Source organism: Salvelinus fontinalis, chromosome 23, assembly GCF_029448725.1.
Source record: "Salvelinus fontinalis isolate EN_2023a chromosome 23, ASM2944872v1, whole genome shotgun sequence".
In the NCBI taxonomy this organism is placed as follows: Eukaryota; Metazoa; Chordata; class Actinopteri; order Salmoniformes; family Salmonidae; genus Salvelinus; species Salvelinus fontinalis.
The window spans coordinates 23421905-23441145 of record NC_074687.1 but is presented as its reverse complement, the minus strand read 5'-3'; the positions used below and the strand labels follow the sequence as shown (position 1 = coordinate 23441145).

The 19241-nt window shown below is 40.9% G+C and overlaps 1 protein-coding gene across 1 annotated transcript in view; it reads left to right on the top strand.

Moving 5' to 3' along the window:
* The first annotated feature begins 11252 nt into the window (after nt 1-11252).
* kansl1l (KAT8 regulatory NSL complex subunit 1-like) overlaps nt 11253-19241 on the top strand; it is a 39532-nt gene continuing 31543 nt past the window's right edge. Inside the window, 2 exon segments of the mRNA XM_055879243.1 lie at nt 11253-11850; nt 11853-12264. Of these exon segments, the coding sequence (XP_055735218.1) occupies nt 11253-11850; nt 11853-12264 (1010 nt within the window).

Sequence of the window (19241 nt, the reverse complement as noted above, 5' to 3'; positions counted from 1 at the left end):
AAGAGTCCCGGTATGTTGATACGTTTGTATCGTTCACTGCATTTACCAGCATGTCAACCTCCGTTTGGCTGAATTTCTTCTACTACACCCAGATCGTTCCAGCCCAGCGAGCTCTCTTCATCTGGGTGAAGAGGAACATCAAAATCATCATTTACTGGGGCCTGCTTGTCGACAGAGTTTTCTTTCTGTTTGCCTTGGCATTAGAAGTTAATTTCACCAATACCGAAGGAAACGATAACATCACTTACACATCAACAAATGACACTGTTTCTGGCTCTACAGATGGACTGTATTACACTGAACTGGTGTGTTTCTATTCCAACATGATCTACATGTTTTTTTGTCTGTGTGTGATGGTGGGGTCGAGCTGGGTCACAGTGTGCTACCTGCGTAGACACATGAAGAGTATGAAAGAGAGCGGCAGCACCTTCTCCTCTCCCCGCCTGCACAGTCAGATGAGGGTCACCATCACTGGGATCCTGCAGGGAATTCTCTATTTCCTTTGTGCGCTGTGGATCTTCCTTAATTTCTTCAGCAACAATTACTCCTCTATAAATTTCAACTATTATACTTACTACACTGTCATCTCTCTCTACATGTTTGGCACCACTGTTAACCTTGGTATCGGTCAGTCTGTTTTCAGACAAAGGGCAGCTGATATTTGGCTCAAAGCTCAACAGGCTGTAAGGTCATTGAAGTTGTGTGGATGATACTGTCACTGTGGTACTGTAATCTCTCTTGCACATATACAAGTAACATAAATGGTAGTAGCATCTGTCGACTAACAATGAACTTTGTTCCGGTATAAAGATTTTGTGTCACTGATGATTTGAACAAATCATGGTTTTACAGGTGCTTGCATCTTTCTAATTTCTAAAGGGAAAAGGACATTTGGCCGCAGACTTGCCCGAAACTGGTTGAGATTTTCGGTTTAGAGAGCTGGAGACTTTGCTAGTCTAGTTAGTAACTTTTCTAACATGTCTTTAATTGAGCATCTGATGAAATTACGCAAGATTTTAGTTCTGGGTGTCTGAGATGAATGGTACTGAGACTACAACAGCAAATATGAAATGCCGTTGAATGACATTAAAGTAATATCAGAAACCCCAAAACTAAAATCATGTAAAATGGCATCAGCTACTCGTTGCTGTCCATGAGAGATTAATATTTTAGAGTAGTAGTTAGTTCACTTTATTTAATCTGGCCCATAATGTAGCTATAATGTGATAATCTATATTCAATTTTACAAATGAGTAATATAGGGGTTTAATTTATTTTTAATGTCATTTTGGTTTACTTGTTGACTTGGCCATGTGTTTTCCATCTTTATCCGAGATGCACACCAGGTTACGGTACATTTAAGGTGTTTTCCATATCCCAGCATGTGCTACACTGTACTTCTTTTGTTTTTCCATCATAACTCCTTCAGTTGGACATCTATCAGTTTTGCAGATAAACATTAAAAAGATGGATATCTCATTCCAGGTGATTCAGTAATGATATTATATTTTTAAGCCATTATCGTCTGATAACGATATGAAGGACGATATACCGTGCCTCCCTAATAGTTATACCTCAGAAAACTGTGAGTTGGACAAGATCCCTTCAGAATTGTTGTTGTAGTCCAGCAGGCCCCAATAAAAAGTTGCAATGTAAAGAGTTTATGCCACATTTACTTTGTTCTTTTGTTGCCTGAGTGAGACCCTGAAATCCCTGCCACTGGTGAGGTGTTCAGCATTTGAGCACCTGGAAGCTGAGAGAGAAGATAACACTGCGAACATATTCCATGCAGCATGCCTAAATCAAAATGGATATCTTGGCCTTTGCCATAGTCAGTAGACCTCTCGCTATTCTTAACATATTGGCCAACTTGTTTTTTGCTTTCTGTTCTGTCCACCGTGAGGCAGAGAGAGACTGAAACATCCTATAAAGATACTCCTGGGATTCTTGGTTTGCTGCACAACTGTTTACGTGGTCTCTCTTATTGCAGTGAAATGTTTGTGTTGATTCCCCTTCACTGAACAGTTGGAGCTCTGCTTTGCTGCTTCTCTGACAGTGGGGTACACTTCATCCACCAGCATTTCAACCTCTGTTAGGCAGGTTTTTTCTACTACACACAGATTGTCCCAGCCCAGCTTGCGCGCTTCATCTGGGTGAAGAGGAACATCAAAATCATCATCTACTGGGGCCGTCATCATCTACCTCCAAGCCATATGACTGCTAAACAGTTATGCGTTTAACTTTTCTATTATTTATCAGTTTTCTTTATCTTTGCATTGTTGGGAAAGACCTGTAAGTACACCTCTTGTTTAGTAATCATGTGATGAATACATTTTGGTTTTATTTTATTACACAAAGGAGGCATGTCTTTGTCATGAAAGAGAGCGGCAGCCCTTTCTCCTCTCCCTGACTGAAGAGTCAGATGAGGGTCACCATCACTGGGATCCTGCAGGGAATTCTCTACTTCTTTTGGGCTCTGTAGATTGTCGCTGATTTCATCAGCTCCAAAATTTGACTTAGTACAGACTTTGACAATAATTTGAATATTTTCCACACAGTCGTCTCTCTCTACATGCTTGTCACCACTGTTAACCTTGGTATTGGTCAGTCTGTTTTCAGACAGAGGGCAGCTGATATTTGGCTCAAATCCCAACAAGCTGTAATGTCATTGAAGTTGTGTGGATAAAGGATGAAACAATCGCAGTTGTAAGACATTGTGTTAAGATAAAAAGGAAGATAAAGGGCCAGCTTCATGGACGCACATTGATATCGGATTTGATCAATATTATAATGGCACCTTGACTTCATATTCAGTACATTGCATCAGTTATTCCTGGACTATGGTTAATAATCTTCCTCTGGAAATATTGAATCACAGAACACAGGCTAAGGGTTAAATCTGGAATTTTATATGTCTGTGAAATTAAATGTTTAGTTCTTGGTTTTTCTGCCAAATCTCACATAGAAACTTAATTGAGAGGAAGGATATTTTAAATGTATTTGTATCGCACACCATTTTTGAGAAAATCCTTATGAAAGTGGCCATTTTACGCCTTTTTTGGACCTATACATGTCTCCTGTAAGACCCTATGATTACTGAACCGTACACGACACAGACACCATCTTGATGTCATTATACACCTTAGAATGTGCTCTAAAATATGGAGCATGACTAGGTTCTGAAATACAATTTTTCACATGTATTTATTTTGTTAATTTTAAGACATTGTTTGGAACAATATACTCTACTAGTACATCCAATTTACAAAGTGGGTGCTATTATACTTTTTAAGTTATGATCTATTTTATGAGCAGCACCAATACAGTGTCATGATGTTGGCCTGGGTGTAGGTTTATGACAGTCATAAATACCTCTTCCCCCCTTTTGTCCTCTCTCTAGCCTACTGATGTGAAATTTGAAAACCCCTTGGTTAACATAGAGATTCTTGGAACATCAGAAGGTGGGGGGAAATGAACTATATTCTGGTAATCAGACCAATTGAACATATGCGGTGGTACTTAATGAATATGATGTCAGTTTGGTTGTCATCTGGGAAATACTCATCAATGATAGGATGACATAAACTCTACAATGGAAAGTCTGCACATTGTAGTTATCGGAGTTGTTCAATTTAAATGTTTGAATATAAAATTATTGGTGAAGAGATTAAATCTCATTTTTGCATCCAAATGAGAGATTTGGGTTTTCATAAGGTTAGGGCTCTGCTCAACCTGGCCCGCCCCTGTGAAGAGACATGGTTTATAAACTTTTCAGACACACCCTTCTCGCTCCACTATATAAAGCCTTGACGAAAATGTAACCTCCTGTTCCAAGTACGTGAGGTCTGCAGCCTCTGCGTTAAAAGGACTAACATGTCAACTACAGAACTAAGCCAACATCAGCGTGAGCTTTGGTTGCGAATGGTATGAACCTTGAACTCTTATTCACTACAGAGGTGATACCTCCTAGCCGTTGAGTTGGCAACAGCTGCTACAAACGCAGGTTAGGAAAGAACAGACAGAGTACCCCGTCTACCACACAACGACGTTACTACAACGTATCCAGTGACGACCAGAGACATTCTTCAAAGGACAAAGGACTCGGTTGGGCAACACGGCCTTCCATCTACCACCAAACTACCGATCGCAGCTCAGAGTAAATATCGATTGCATTTTCCTTTTCCAAATGGACGGTAATTTAGAACGCATAAGATACTGTATTTACGATAGCATGGCTTCTCCCTTGGTTCCTCAAGTCTTCCCGCTCTTTCACTCAAACTCAGCCCCCTTTTCTTTTGTGTAACCAGCTGTCATATCTGTTCCGCCCGCTAGGGACTTTTTCCTTTATGACATAATTTGTAATCAAGGAATGATTCATTCTGTGTATATGTAATTCTGTGTGATTAGTTAGGTATTTAGTAAATAAATAATTAAACCCAATTTTGTATTGCTGATTCAACTTGTTAGCCAGGGTTCGTGAAGATAACCAAGAATGTACAACTTTCAGATGAGACTGAAATAAGGTGACGATTAATATTGACTGCTATTGATGTAAAATATTACTAGGTCTTTAAGAGTTTATTCGGAAGATAACAGCTCTATAAATATTATTTTGTGGTGCCCCGACTCTAGTTAATTACATTTACATGATTAGCTCAATCAGGTAATATTAATTACGGAGAAAGGATTTTATAGAATAGCATGTCATATCACTTAATCCGGCATAGCCAAAGACACTACAACAGTGAATGGGAAAATGGATTCAAAGGGAACTCCCTCTGCTGGTGATTTGCAGAATGTGATTGTTTAATAACCTTTATTGTAAATTTCTATCTATAAAATGGCTCATAATGTCAAAGGTAGCAGAGCACCCACTCTGGAAATGTCACATGTTTGATGAGTATATTGTTCCAGACAATATGTAAAAAACTAAGCTAAATCAAAAAGTACTTTTAAGATATTCATATCTTTAATGTTAATGTCAATTTTTTATTCCAGAATCTAGACATAATCCATATTTTAGAGCACATTATAAGGGGTAGAATGACACCAAGATGTTGTCTGTATCATATGTGGTTCATGGAAGATAGCGTCTCACAAGAAGCATGTATAGGTCTAAAAATGAACTAAAATAGCCACTTTCACCATGATTTTCCCAAAAATATATTCTGATACAAATTTTTAAAAGTGTATCAAACATCCTTCCTCCCAATGAGATTTCTATGTGAGAATTGCCTGAACAATGAGATACCCAAAACATTTTTGGGCATTCCTGGCGTAGATTCGCCCATTATTTAATCTGGGTCTGTGAAACTGATCCAATAAGTAGGTTTCAATGTGATAACCATGCTTTCTTTTTTACAAATTAGTCATTCTATAAATCTATTTATTTATATTAGTGCATAATAGCAATAAGGCACCTCAGGGGTTTGTGGTATATGGCCAATATACCATGGCTAAGGGCTGTATCCACGCACTCTACCGTTGCGTTGTGCTTAAGAACAGCCCTTAGCCATGGTATATTGGCCATAAACCACAACCCCTCGAGCCGCATTGCTTAATTATATCATGGCATTGTTGAATACTCAATTCTGATAGGCTAGAAGGGCATTATTTCCCTATAATGCATGGTATAATTCAGTGACTATGGAGTTCATTCTTACATTGTTCTATGTTTGATCTGCTTTTGAATCCAAAAGTCAAATTGCAAACATTATTATTTTGAACTTAAAAAAGTGTGACTTTAAATGTGGGAAATTAGGCTCTTGGTTCATTTGTAACAACAAAAGTGTGTGACTTCGCTTTGTGTGCTCAATAAATAAACAAGATAGAACAGAGTAGGCAATGCTGCCTGTATTTTCATTTTGGGCTGATGGAGACTTCAGACAACCAACAGATCTTCGTGACATTGTCACACCCTGATCTGTTTCAGCTGTCTTTGTGCTTGGCTCCACCCCCCTCCAGGTGTTGCCCATCTTCCCCATTATCTCCTGTGTATTTATACCTGTGTTCTTTGTTTGTCTGTTGGCAGTTCATCTTATCTGGTCAGGTTTTACCAGCGTGCTTTCCCGTCTTCCTGTTTCTAAAGTTCTGTTTCCTACTTTTCCCGGTTCTGACTATTCTGCCTGCCATCCTGACTCTGACCTGATCACAAACCCCTGCCTGTCCTCGACCTGCCCTTTGCCTGCCCCGTGTTTACAAGAAATAATCTGAAAACAAGAAATAATCTGAAAACTGTACTATCTGCCTCCTGTGTCTGCATCTGAGTCATATCCTGAGTTGTGATAGACATGGAGAACTATACAGTTGGTCTATTTGCTTCTGAGTTAAACAGCACAAATCACTTACATCATTTTTAAAGTCTCTGATCATGTAAGATAGTGGACCCTACAGTCTATGTCTGCAGGGTGGGAAGCATCAGCAGGATTCAGGTGCAAAATGGTGGTATTTATTTAAGTGGTGCGTAGAAGGAATAAAGATGGATCCAAAATGTGTAGGCCTACAAAACATTAACCAACAGACATAGATTTATACTTGACTTTCAAAATAACACATTACTTCCTCACACAGCTGAGTTAAAGAGAGCCCTGTACTGGTACAACATGTCACTTCTACCTCAAATGTGCATCCTGAACAAGTTAAAAACCCAACCTCTAACACTGGGATAATCCAAAAGGCAACTGAACAGGTATTTCTTTAATTAACGTCAGCAATTTCCTTCAATCTCAGATGTCATATCACTGGCTAGGACATAACTTCATACAAACATTCAACAAATACATCTTTATGACCTGGCTATATGATAGGCATACAACATCCCCCGCAGCCCCCACAGGGCAGTGTGTACCAATGAGCTCTTGGGGACCCCCTGGAGGTCAGGGCCCTCCCCAGATGGCATATGAACACGTCGTTAGCCATGGCAAAAAAACATACAGAATTACAGAAAATTGTGAAATAATGAATGCTTTGGTAATACATGTAACTATTTATTTATGAATATAGTTTATGTAATGCTTTTGCAGACTTGAAACACTAATCAAAGCCAACTTTTTTGCTTCATGACCCATCAATTGAGGTGTCTTTTATGTCGTGGCCCACCATGAGGTTTGAGCGGTAAAAAAACAGACTACAGCAAAGAATAAGTAAAAAATATTAATAATACTTCTTCAAAACATTCAACTGAATGTAGTTTTGAGTATTGCTTTTTGTGACCATTTAAAAAAATTAATTTGCTGTATAATTATGAAATTATTTGTATCAATGCAGGGGTTTTTGGGGATAAAAAAGGGGATTAGCTGGTGGCCATGGCAGGGGGCGTGGCAATGGGCGCAGTTGGTCGAATAAGTGGCTGAATTCTGTCCAGGCACTGGGAAATACATTTTGAGACCCTCATCTTGGCATCAAAAAGAAAATGTTGCAGCTTTGAAGCTGTTCCCTATAATTCTACACATGTTGTAATGGATCATGGAGCTAGCTCTGATTGGAATATGTTTCGAGACTACGCCGATAACATTAGAAAATGCATCGGTGACGTTGTCCCCAAAGTGAGAGTTTGCTGCTTCCCCAATCAAAAGCCTTGGATTAACACAGAGGTTGGCGCTAAATTAAGCACAGAGCTACTGCACACAGAGGCAATCATGAGGCTATGGTCGAGGACAGGAATAAGTACAAGAAGTTGCTTTATGACCTCCGTAGAGTCATCTAAACAGCAAAAGGACAATATAGGAATAAGGTAGAATTTTATTACACAGGCTCCGCCGCCCACTGCATGTGGCAGGGGCTACAATCCATTACGGATTACAAAGGAAGAACCAACCGTGATCTGCCCAACGATGCCTCTCTACCAGACCAACTCCATGCATTTTATGAACACCTTGACAACAACAACATCTTGCCCGGTGTGAATCCCGTCACCGACCCAGAGGATTGGGTGATCTCACTCTCCGAGTCCGACGTGAGAAAGGTCTACCGCCCTGTAGCACTCACTTCTGTAATCATGAAGTGCTTTGAGAGGCTGGTTACGACACACATTAACTCCATCATCCCAGCCACCCTAGACCCACTCCAATTTGCATTCCGACCCAGTAGATCCATAGATGACACAATCTCAATTGCTCTCCACATTGCCCTCACCCACCTAGATAAGAATAATACCTATGTGAGATTGAACACTGAGCTGTGGTCAATGAACAGCAACGTCATTGTCCCCTCCAAGCTCATCACCAAGCATAGGACTCTGTGTCACGCCCTGGTCTTAGTTATCTTTGTTTTCTTTATTATTTTAGTTAGGCCAGGGTGTGACATGGGGGATGTATGTGTTTTGTATTGCCTAGGGGTTTTGTATGTTTATGGGGCAGTGTTTAGTCTAGGTGTATGTATGTCTATGGTTGCCTAGATTGGTTCTCAATTAGAGACAGCTGTCTATCGTTGTCTCTGATTGGGAGCCATATTTAGGCAGCCATAGTCATTAGGTAGTTTGTGGGTGATTGTCTATGTGTAAATTGCCAGTGTCTGCACTTAGTGTTTGTATAGCTTCACGTTCATCGGTTTGTTGTTTAGTGTGTAAAGTGTTGTTCGTTTCGGTTCGTCTTCATTAAAAAGGAAGATGTATAGATATCACGCTGCGCCTTGGTCCTCTTCTCTTCCACAATACGAGGATCGTGACACTCTGGGTCTGAACATCTCTTAAATACTTAAAATGGTCCAAACACAAACGTACAGTCGTGAAGAAGGCGTGGCATTTCAAATCCTCAAAAGGTTCTACAGCTGTACAATTGAGAGCATATTGACTGACTGCATCACAGCCTGGTATGGCAATAGCACCGCCTTCTATCACATTGTGCTACAGAGGGTGGTGCAGATAGACCAGTACATCACTGGGGCCAAGGTCCTTGCCATTCAGGACATCTATATCAGACAGTGTGGAACGAAAGCCTGGAAAATGGTTAAAGACACCAGCCACCAAGGAATAGACTATTCTCTCTGCTTCTGCATGGCAAGCGGTACCGGTGCATCAAGTCTGAGACCAAGAGGCTCTTGAACAGCTTCTATCCCCAAGCAATAAGACTGATAAATTGCAAATAAAACATCTACACGGACTATCTGAGTTAATCTTTATTGACCTTTTTAGTTTTGCACTGTCTCTATGCACATTCACAGGGCCCTACACACTCACACACCCACTCCATCGTCTGCTTACTCACACATAATATATACATACATTTATACAGACTCTACACACACAGACAACCACTCACATGCTGTACAAGCTGCTGCTACTGTTTATCTAATATCCTGTTGCCTAGTCACCTTACCCCTATACATATCTACCTCATCACTCCAGTATCCCTGCACATTGTAAATATGGTATTGGAACCAGTGGAGGCTGCTTAGGGAGGACGGCTCATAATAATGGCTGGAACGGAGAAAATTAAATGGTATCAAACACATGGTACTTGTGCATGTGACAATAAAACTTGAAAATACTATTTTTCCATTTTAAAGCCAATTTCCTGCTATTCTATACATTTGCCCTTGAGCTAAGAGGGAATTCTGCACGTACAGTACCAGTCAAAAGTTTGGACACCTACTCATTCAAGGGTTTTTCTTTATTTTTACTATTTTCTACATTGTAGAACAACAGTGAAGACATCAACACTATGACATAACACATATGGAATCATTTAGTAACCCAAAAGGTGTTAAACAAATAAAAACATAGTTTTGATGTCTTAACTATTATTCTACATTGTAGAAAAAAGTAAAAATAATGAAAAACCCTTGAATTACTTGGTGTGTCCAATCTTTTGACTAGTACTGTACATTTCCTGCATTTCTATGCATTTTGACATGACTAATACTGTGTTCTTATGCTCAAACATAACAAAATCAATGTGGGTATGATTTTCTAGCTTTTCTTTCGTTGATTGTAAGTTCTCAAGTTATTATAGGCTATTATTTAAAAAAAAAAAATAATCCCATTTTATTTTCAAAATACTTTATATATGGTTTAATCGTTTAAGTTTACACTGAAAGCGTTTTTCCATCTCAAAAATATATTTAATTGTTTTATTTTAAATGGCATCCTGCAACCCACCTGGACCCCTGCCGCTGCAACCAGTGGTGTAGTGGAGGGTAAACACAAGAAAACCAGTTCACCCACTTTTGTTTTGCTTGACAGTTTACCCACCTTTTGCAGAAAAACACATTCAAATTATAGGGAGCATTTCATTTTCACCACCCAACCAGGGATCAGAGTTTATCAACCATTTTTTTAAACCACTAGACCACACCATTGGCGGCGACCTACAAGTGGGTCCCGGCCCACAGTTTGGGAACAACAGGGCTATTATATGAAAGAATCGAGGATTTGAACCGAAATTGTGATACAATCATTGGATAAAACTAGAAAGTAAAAACAGTTCCAACGATCTCCTGCGACTGAATATAATTGGTCCTGGATGGCATGATATTTGCATAGACTTGCCCCCCAACCCTCACTTACTCAGGCAACTACTCAATGTCAAACACAGAGCAGCTGCGGATCTATGGCAGTTGGAATGGAAATAGGACCGCGGCGAAAGGACTGTCAACCGAAAGATCTTCTGATAAACTATCTAGCCAAACGTTAACAGTTACCGGTTTGTGTGTCAAATGAAGGGAAAAGCTTAGCTTGTCACAACACAAACCAAGGCTTCAAGAATATCTTTTTCCGTGGATCCTGTCTATTTTCATTCAAGGTGAGTAACGTAGAGAGAAGATGGTCTATAAGCTATTTGTGTGTTCCAGAAAGCTGTGAAACTTATTTGATTTATGCCTGCCAACGGCCTTGTTGTTTGGTACTAGCTATTTATGGAACTTAGCTGAATAAATCAATTAGGTTGGATGTCTCTGCAGTAAGACAATTGTAAATGTAATCAGTTTCCACCTTGTCAGTTCATTGACTTGTTTGAGCCACTGCCACCCATGACGTAAACTAACAGTGCAGTTAGATAGCTAATAGTGACAGTGCCAACTACTAGTGGTTTGTTTTGTTTCTCTCTTTGTCTTTCTCTCTATAGGTAAGCTAATGTATCCAACTACCTGGATGTTTTTCTACCCATTATTTGCTGTTTTTAGCATATCTTGTTGATTTTCAGTTTGGAGGATGAAGTGCTGATAGTGTTTTTATTATTTGTTCTGGGGAAAGTCTGAGGCCAATCTGACATCCTCTGGTGTGATCTGACATCCTCTGGTGTGACGGAGAAGAGTGAATGGCCCCAGCCCTGACCAAGCTCTCCAAAGACGCCCACGGAATCCACTTGGCGACCACTCTCGCCCTCAACAACATGGATGCAGAGGGGGCAATGCTCAACATGGAGTGTGATCCTCAGTTGAACCTGAAGGAGGGCAGCTATGCTCAGAGGGTGTAGCTCAACCTCTCCTCTCCGCCCTGTCTGGACACTTTTTGCTCTGGCACGAGTCCCCTTGAGGTTTCAGAGTCACTCCTGTCCCCTTTGCTACGGGCCTCGGCTGGACAGTACAACACAGTGCTTCTCTCCAGCCCTGGTTCCTTGTGCAACCTCCTGTTCCTCAACAAAAACCTGAAGAATTCCCTGGCGGCCTGTCCAAGTGCACAAGACATGTATTTTGTTCCGGTCACTGAACACAATAGCCACGGTGTGGTTCAGCAGCGGTGTCAGCACAGTGGCCAAGGACCAGATGGCTATGATATCCCCCAGTCACCTACAAAACACTGCCAGGGGGATCTCATGTCCCAGTACAACTCTGCTGTCCCCACACCCGGCATAGCGAGGCAGGAGGGGGGCACCATCAGCACAGACACAGCTCTAGCCCAGCTATGGACCAAAAGGACTATCTCTCCCAACAAGCAGCCCTGTTAGGACAGGCTGGGTGGATCCAGAGGAGACTCCAGGCTCTGCTAGGGGACCACCTTTCTAGCCACTGCAGCCTCCAGCTGGAGGGTCTAAAGAAGAGGCAGGGCAGGGAGACCCCGGGTCCCCCCTCACCCCCAGCTGACACCAAACCCTTTGATCCAGCCATGGGGCAGAGACCGACCGGTACACAGAGCCACAGGACCCAGGCGCCTGCCCTACTGCAAACCTTCTCAGTCCCATCCTCTTCTAAACACATCCAGGAGTTTGCCAGCTGTGCCCAGGCTGTGCTGCGCACAGTGCATGAGGCTGTAGACTCTGATGTCACAGAGAGCAGCTCAGGTGAAGAATTGGAGCCTGAGCAGAAATGGGGGACCAGGTCTTGACCAGTGTGAGTAGAGACAGCGAGAGAGACATTCTGGTAATATGCTGTAATTATAATGTTGTAGAGTTGTTTCTCATGATTAATTAACAATTTGTTGTTCAGTTGAGTAAGAATGATAGTTTTCTATTTCAGGCTTTACTCGGATGCAAAAACATTGCCATAGGCTAAACTTAGGGCCCTATAAAAGTTTTATTTTTTGCCTGATTTTGTTTCTTCCAGGTTTTTCAGGTTTTCGCTCTCAAAATATAGATATATATTTTTTATAGAAAGTCAACAGCATTTGATGTTCTAAGTCAGGGATGGGCAACTTTGATGGGTGTTGGGGCCACACAAAAAAAATTGGAAATCATCATGAGAGGCCGCAGTGGCTCGCTGGTCTGCGTACCCACATCCATACCTACACATGCAGTCAACTGATTTGTGCAGTCAATCTATTTGTGCAGCTAAACTGGCTTAACTAAATGCATTTTACCAGTAGCCATGGCCGACCCTGGCCTAAGCGGGATTTGGTTGGTGGGCCCCCACCTCACGGGCAAAACATTTTACTGGCCCTGTCTTTAAATGTTAGTTTAAAGTTAAATTGGTGCAATTCTACACATTTTGCCCAGAACACAGAGAAACGTTTGCAATGTTATACCAAATTTCAGGCAATTCTACTCATTTTGCCATGACTTTTAAATAGTGTTAACATACGCTACGTGATCAAATGTAGGTGGACACCTGCTCGTTGAACATCTCATTCCAAAATCATGGGCATTAGCCTCCACTCTTCTGGGAAGGCTTTCCGCTAGGTGTTGGAACATTGCTGCGGGGACTTGCTTCCATTCAGCCATGAGCATTAGTGAGGTCGGACACTAATGTTGGGCGATTAGGCTTGCAGTCGGCATTCCAATTCATCCCAACGGTGTTCGATTGGGTTAAGGTTAGGGCTCTTCCACACCGATCTCGACAAATCATTTCTGTATGGACCTCGCTTTGTGCACGGGGGCATTGTCATGCTGAAACAGGAAACATCCTTCCCATAATTGTTGCCATAAAGTTGGAAGCACAGAATTGTCTAGAATGTCATTGTATGCTGTAGCGTTGATTGCCCTTCACTGGAACTAAGGGGCCTAGCCAGAACCATTAAAAACAGCCCCAGACCATTATTCCTCCTTCGCCAAACTTTACAGTTGGCACTATGCATTGGGGCAGGTAGCGTTCACCTTGTATCCGCCAAACCCAGATTTGTCTTTTGGACTGCCAAATGGTGAAGCGTGATTCATCACTCTAGAGAACATGTTTCCACTGCTCCAGAGTTCAATGGCGACGAGCTTTACACCACTCCAGCCAATGCTTGGCATTGTGTATGGGGATCTTAGGCATGTGTGCGCGCCTCTTCAACCTCAGGAGGCTGAAGAAATTCGGCTTCTCACCAAAAGCACTCACAAACTTCTACAGATGCACAATCGAGAGCATCCTGTTGGGCTGTATCACCGCCTGGTACGGCAACTGCTCCGCCCACAACCGTAAGGCTCTCCAGAGGGTAGTGAGGTCTGCACAACGCATCACTGGGAGCAAACTACCTGCCCTCCAGGGAACCTACACCACCCAATGTCACAGGAAGGCCATAAAGATCATCAAGGACAACAACCACCCGAGCCACTGCCTGTTCACCCCGCTATCATCCAGAAGGCGAGGTCAGTACAGGTGCATCAAAGCTGGGACCGAGAGACTGAAAAACAGCTTCTATCTCAAGGCCATCAGACTGTTAAACAGCCACCACTAACATCGAGTGGCTGCTGCCAATATACTAACTCAACTCCAGCTCACTTTAATAATGGAAATTGGTGGAAATTGATCAAAAATGTATCGCTAGCCACTTTAAACAATGCCACTTAATATAATGTATATACTGTACTCGATACCATCTACTGCATCTTGCCTATGCCGTTCTGTACCATCACTCATTCAAATATCTTTATGTACATATTCTTTATCCCTTTACACTTGTGTGTATACGGTAGTAGTTGTGGAATTGTTAGGTCAGATTACTCGTTGGTTATTACTGCATTGTTGGAACTAGAAGCACAAGCATTTCGCTACGCTCGCATTAACATCTGCTAACCATGTCTGACAAATAAAATTTGATTTGATAATATAATGATATTAAACTCAATATGCTCAAAGAACAGCGTAGTAGCTGAGTTTATCCGTGTGGATCAAGTGCCATTCTGTGACTTTGTCTTATACTGTGCACCTTTTTTGCCATGGAATTGGTTTGGTATCGTGGTACTTAACCTGCAATCGGTATAAAAGTAAATATTCTGGTATTATGACAATACTAGTCAGTGACTGACATGATGAGAAAAAACTCTGATGCACAACCAAATTTTGAAATTCTACCTCTCAACAGTAAGGCAACAGCGCCTGACAGACCCTGACTTAAAAAACATATTTTTTATTGATCTTCGGGCCTACAAAATGGGCTGCCAGTTGGCCATCTCTGTTCTAAGTCCACAACAATGCGTAAACCACATCAGTAGACCACTTCAGAGGTCTGGGAAAGATGTAAGAAATGTGGATTTTGGTGTGTAGCTTGTTTGGTTAGCAATGTTTCGCTAGCGTCCATGTGTTTTGCAATTTGCTAAAACAAATGGCTACTGAATTGACACAAATAATCATGATACAATTCTGCCAGGTAGGCTTAGGCTACATTGTAGTTAATATTTAGTCTTTGGGAAAGCCTTTCCAACTACCAGAAGACAGTTGTCATTATATTAGCCTCATCGCTAACCTCTACACAAAGACAAACACACACGCGCACACACACACAGACAGGGGCATGTGCTGTTGCCTCCAAGTTAAGGAAAATACATCACTGATGTTCATGTCTTATGATCTTGGGCAAATTAATGAATATTCTACTTTGAAAAAAAATTATAAACAAAAAATATGAAATGTTTGTCCCATGTTTTATGAGCTGAAATAAAAGATCCCAGAAATGTTCCATATGCACAAAAAGCTTATTGCGATCTAATTTTGTGCACAAATTTGTTGACATCCGTGTTAGTGAGCATTTCTTCTTTGCCAAGGTAATTCATCCACCTGACAGGTGTGGCTGATTAATCAGCATGATCATTGCACAGGTGCGCCTTGTGCTGGGGACAATAAAAGGCCACTCTAAAATGTGCAGTTTTGTCACACAACACAACGCCACAAATGTCTCAAGTTTTGAGGGAGCGTGCAATTGGCATGCTGACCTCAGGAATGTCCACCAGAGCTGTTGCCAGACAATTGAAAGTTCATATCAAGTCTTATTGGACACATACATATTTAGCAGATATTATTGCGGGTGTAGTGAAATGCTTGTTCCTAGCTCCAACAGTACAGTAATATCTAACAATTCACAACAATACACACAAATGTAAAAGTACAATAATGGAATTAAGAAATATAGAAATATTAGTTGAAGCAATGTCGGAATGGCATTGAATAGAATACAGTATATACATATGAAATGAGTAAAGCAGTATGTAAACATTCTCTACCATAAGCCACCTCCAATGTCATTTTAGAGAATTTGGCAGTACTTCCAACTGGCCTCACGACCGCGGACCGCATGTATGATGTCGTGTGGGTGAGCGGTTTGCCCGACGTCAACGTTGTGAACAGAGTAACCCATTGGGGCACTGGGGTTATGGTATGTGCAGGCATAAGCTACGGACAACGAACACAATTGCATTTTATCGATGGCAGTTTGAATGCACAGAGATACCATGACAAGATCCTGATGCCCATTGTCGTGCCATTAATTCGCTGCCATCACCTCACCTCATGTTTATGTACCAAATTCTGGGAAGCTGATAATGCCCCAGTTCTTCCATGGCCTGCATACTCCCCAGACATGTCACCCATTGAGCATGTTTGGGATGCTCTGGCTCGACATGTACGACGCGTGTTCCAGTTCCCGCCAATATCCAGCAACTTTGCACAGCCATTGAAGAGGAGTGGGACAAAATTCCACAGGCCACAATCAACAGCCTGATCAGCTCAATGCGAAGGAGATGTGTTGATTGCATGAGGCAAGTGGTGGTCACACCAGATACTGACTGGTGTTCTGATCCACGGCCCTAACTTTTTTTAAACTTCTTACGGCTGAAATCTCGTTAATGGGATCGATATGACAACAGCCAGTGAAAGTGCAGGGCGCCAAATTCAAACAGAAATCTCATAATTCAAATTCCTCAAACATACAAGTATTATACACCATTTTAAAGATAAACTTGTTGTTAATCCCACCGCAGTGTCTGATTTTCAAAAAGGCTTTACGACAAAAGCATACCATGCGATTATGTTAGGTCAGCACCTAGTCACAGAAAAACACAGCCATTTTTCCAGCCAAAGAGAGGAGTCACAAAAAGCAGAATTAGAGATAAAATGAATCACTACCCTTTGATGATCTTCATCAGATGACACTCATAGGACTTCATGTTACACAATACATGTATGTTTTGTTCGATAAAGTTCATATTTATATCCAAAAATCTCAGTTTACATTGGCGCGTTATGTTCAGTAATGTTTGCTTCTAAAACATCCGGTGATTTTGCAGAGAGCCACATCAATTTACAGAAATACTCATAATAAACATTGATAAAAGATACAAGTGTTATACATGGAACTTTAGATAAACTTCTCCTTAATGCAACCGCTGTGCCAGATTTCAAACAAGCTTTACGGAAAAAGCACACCATGCAATAATCCGAGTACAGCGCTCAGAGACCAAAACAAGCCATACAGATACCCGCCATGTTGTGGAGTCAACAGATGTCAGAAATAACATTATAAATATTCACTTACCTTTGATGATCTTCAGCAGAATGCACTCACAGGAATCCCAGTTCCACAATAAATGTTTGTTTTGTTCGATAAAGTCCATCATTTATGTCCAAATACCTCCTTTTTGTTTGCGCGTTTAGTTCACAAATCCAAATTCACGAGGCTCAGGCTAGACGAAAAGTCAAAAAGTTCCATTCCAGTTTGTAGAAACATGTCAAACGATGTATAGAATCAATCTTTAGGATGTTTTTAACATAAATCTTCAATAATGTTTCAACCGGACAATTCCTTTGTCTTTAGAAATGAAAAGGAACGCAGCTACCTCTCACGGGCGGGTGCCTGACTGAGCTCATGGCCTTCTGCCAGACCCCTTAGTCAAACAGTTCTTATTCTCTCCCCCGTCACAGTAGAAGCCTGAAACAAGGTTCTAAAGGCTGTTGACATCTAGTGGAAGCCTTAGGAAGTGCAATATGACCCCATAGACACTATCTTGGATAGGCATATACTTGAAAATCTACAAACCTCAGATTTCCCACTTCCTGGTTGGATTTTTTTCTCAGGTTTTTGCCTGCCATATGAGTTCTGTTATACTCACAGACATCATTCAAACAGTTATAGAAACTTCAGTGTTTCCTATCCAAATCAACTAATACTATGCATATCTTAGCTTCTGGGCCTGAGTAGCAGGCAGTTTACTCTGGGCACCTTATTCATCCAAGCTACTCAATACTGCCCCCAGCCATAAGAAGTTAACTTCTTCTTGTGCCCAAAAAATCGTGCCCAAATTAAACGGCCTCGTACTCTGTTCTAGATCATACAATATGCATGTTATTATTACTATTGGATAGAAAACACTCTGAAGTTTCTAAAACTGTTTGAATTATATCTGTGAGTAAAACAGAACTCATTTGGCAGCAAACGTCCATACAGGAAGTGAAAATTCTGAAAATGAGACTCTGTGTCAGGGCCTGCCTATTCAACTGGCTTATATTTATGGATCTGTATGCACTTCATACGCCTTCCACTAGATGTCAACAGGCAGTAGAAGGTTGAATGGGGTGTCTAGCTTGATGTGAGGCTGAATGAGAGCTTTTGGAGTGACAGGTCCGGTCTTTTGTCAGTTTGCAACTGCGCAAAGGGGAGTCCACATTGTCTTCTGAAATGCGTTACTTATACACGACGAAAACTCCGGCTCTGATTTTATTGGATATATATGAGAAAAACATCATAAAGTAGGATTTTTCAACCGAGTTTGACCAGTTTATTCAACGTTTATTGGGACTTTTGGATTTTTTCGTTCCAGGCACCAAGAGTTGATGGGCATGTTCGCGCCAAATGGCTAGCCAAAGTTGCTAATTCTACAGAAGAAATGGACATTCTAAAACCAAACAACGATTTATTCTGGAACTAGGACTCCTTGCACAACATTCTGATGGAAGATCAGCAAAAGTAAGATAATATTTATGATGTTATTTCGTATTTTTGTGTAATATGTTGGCTCCAACACGGCGGAGAATAGGTGAGCGCTGTCTCACAATAATGCATGCTGTATGTTGTAGTAAAGTTATTTAAAAAAATCTAACACAGCGGTTCCATTAAGAACCAGTGTATCTTTCATTTGCCATACAACAAGTATTTTTATGTAAAGTTTATGATGAGTTCTTTGGTTAGATTAGGTGACTGTCCAAAATATCTCCTGACATTTTGGTGAATTGTTACTACGTATTCACAATGTATAACCACGATTTGCAGCTCTAAGTATGCACATTTTCGAACAAAACATAAATGTATTGTATAACATGACTGTCATTTGATGAAATTGTCCAAAGGTTAGTGATTAATTTTATCTCTATTGCTGGTTTTTGTGAAAGCTATGTTGGCTGTGAATAAATGGCTTTGTGTGTTTGGCTATTGTGGTAAGCTAATATAATTCTATATTGTGTTTTCGCTGTAAAACACTTAAAAAATCGGAAATGTTGGCTGGATTCACAAGATGTTTATCTTTCATTTGCTGTACACCATGTATTTTTCATAAATGTTTTATGATGAGTATTTATTTATTTCACGTTGCTCTCTGTAATTATTCTGGCTGCTTTGGTGCTATTTGTGATGGTGGCTGCAATGTAAAACTACGATTTTATACCTCAAATATGCACATTTTCGA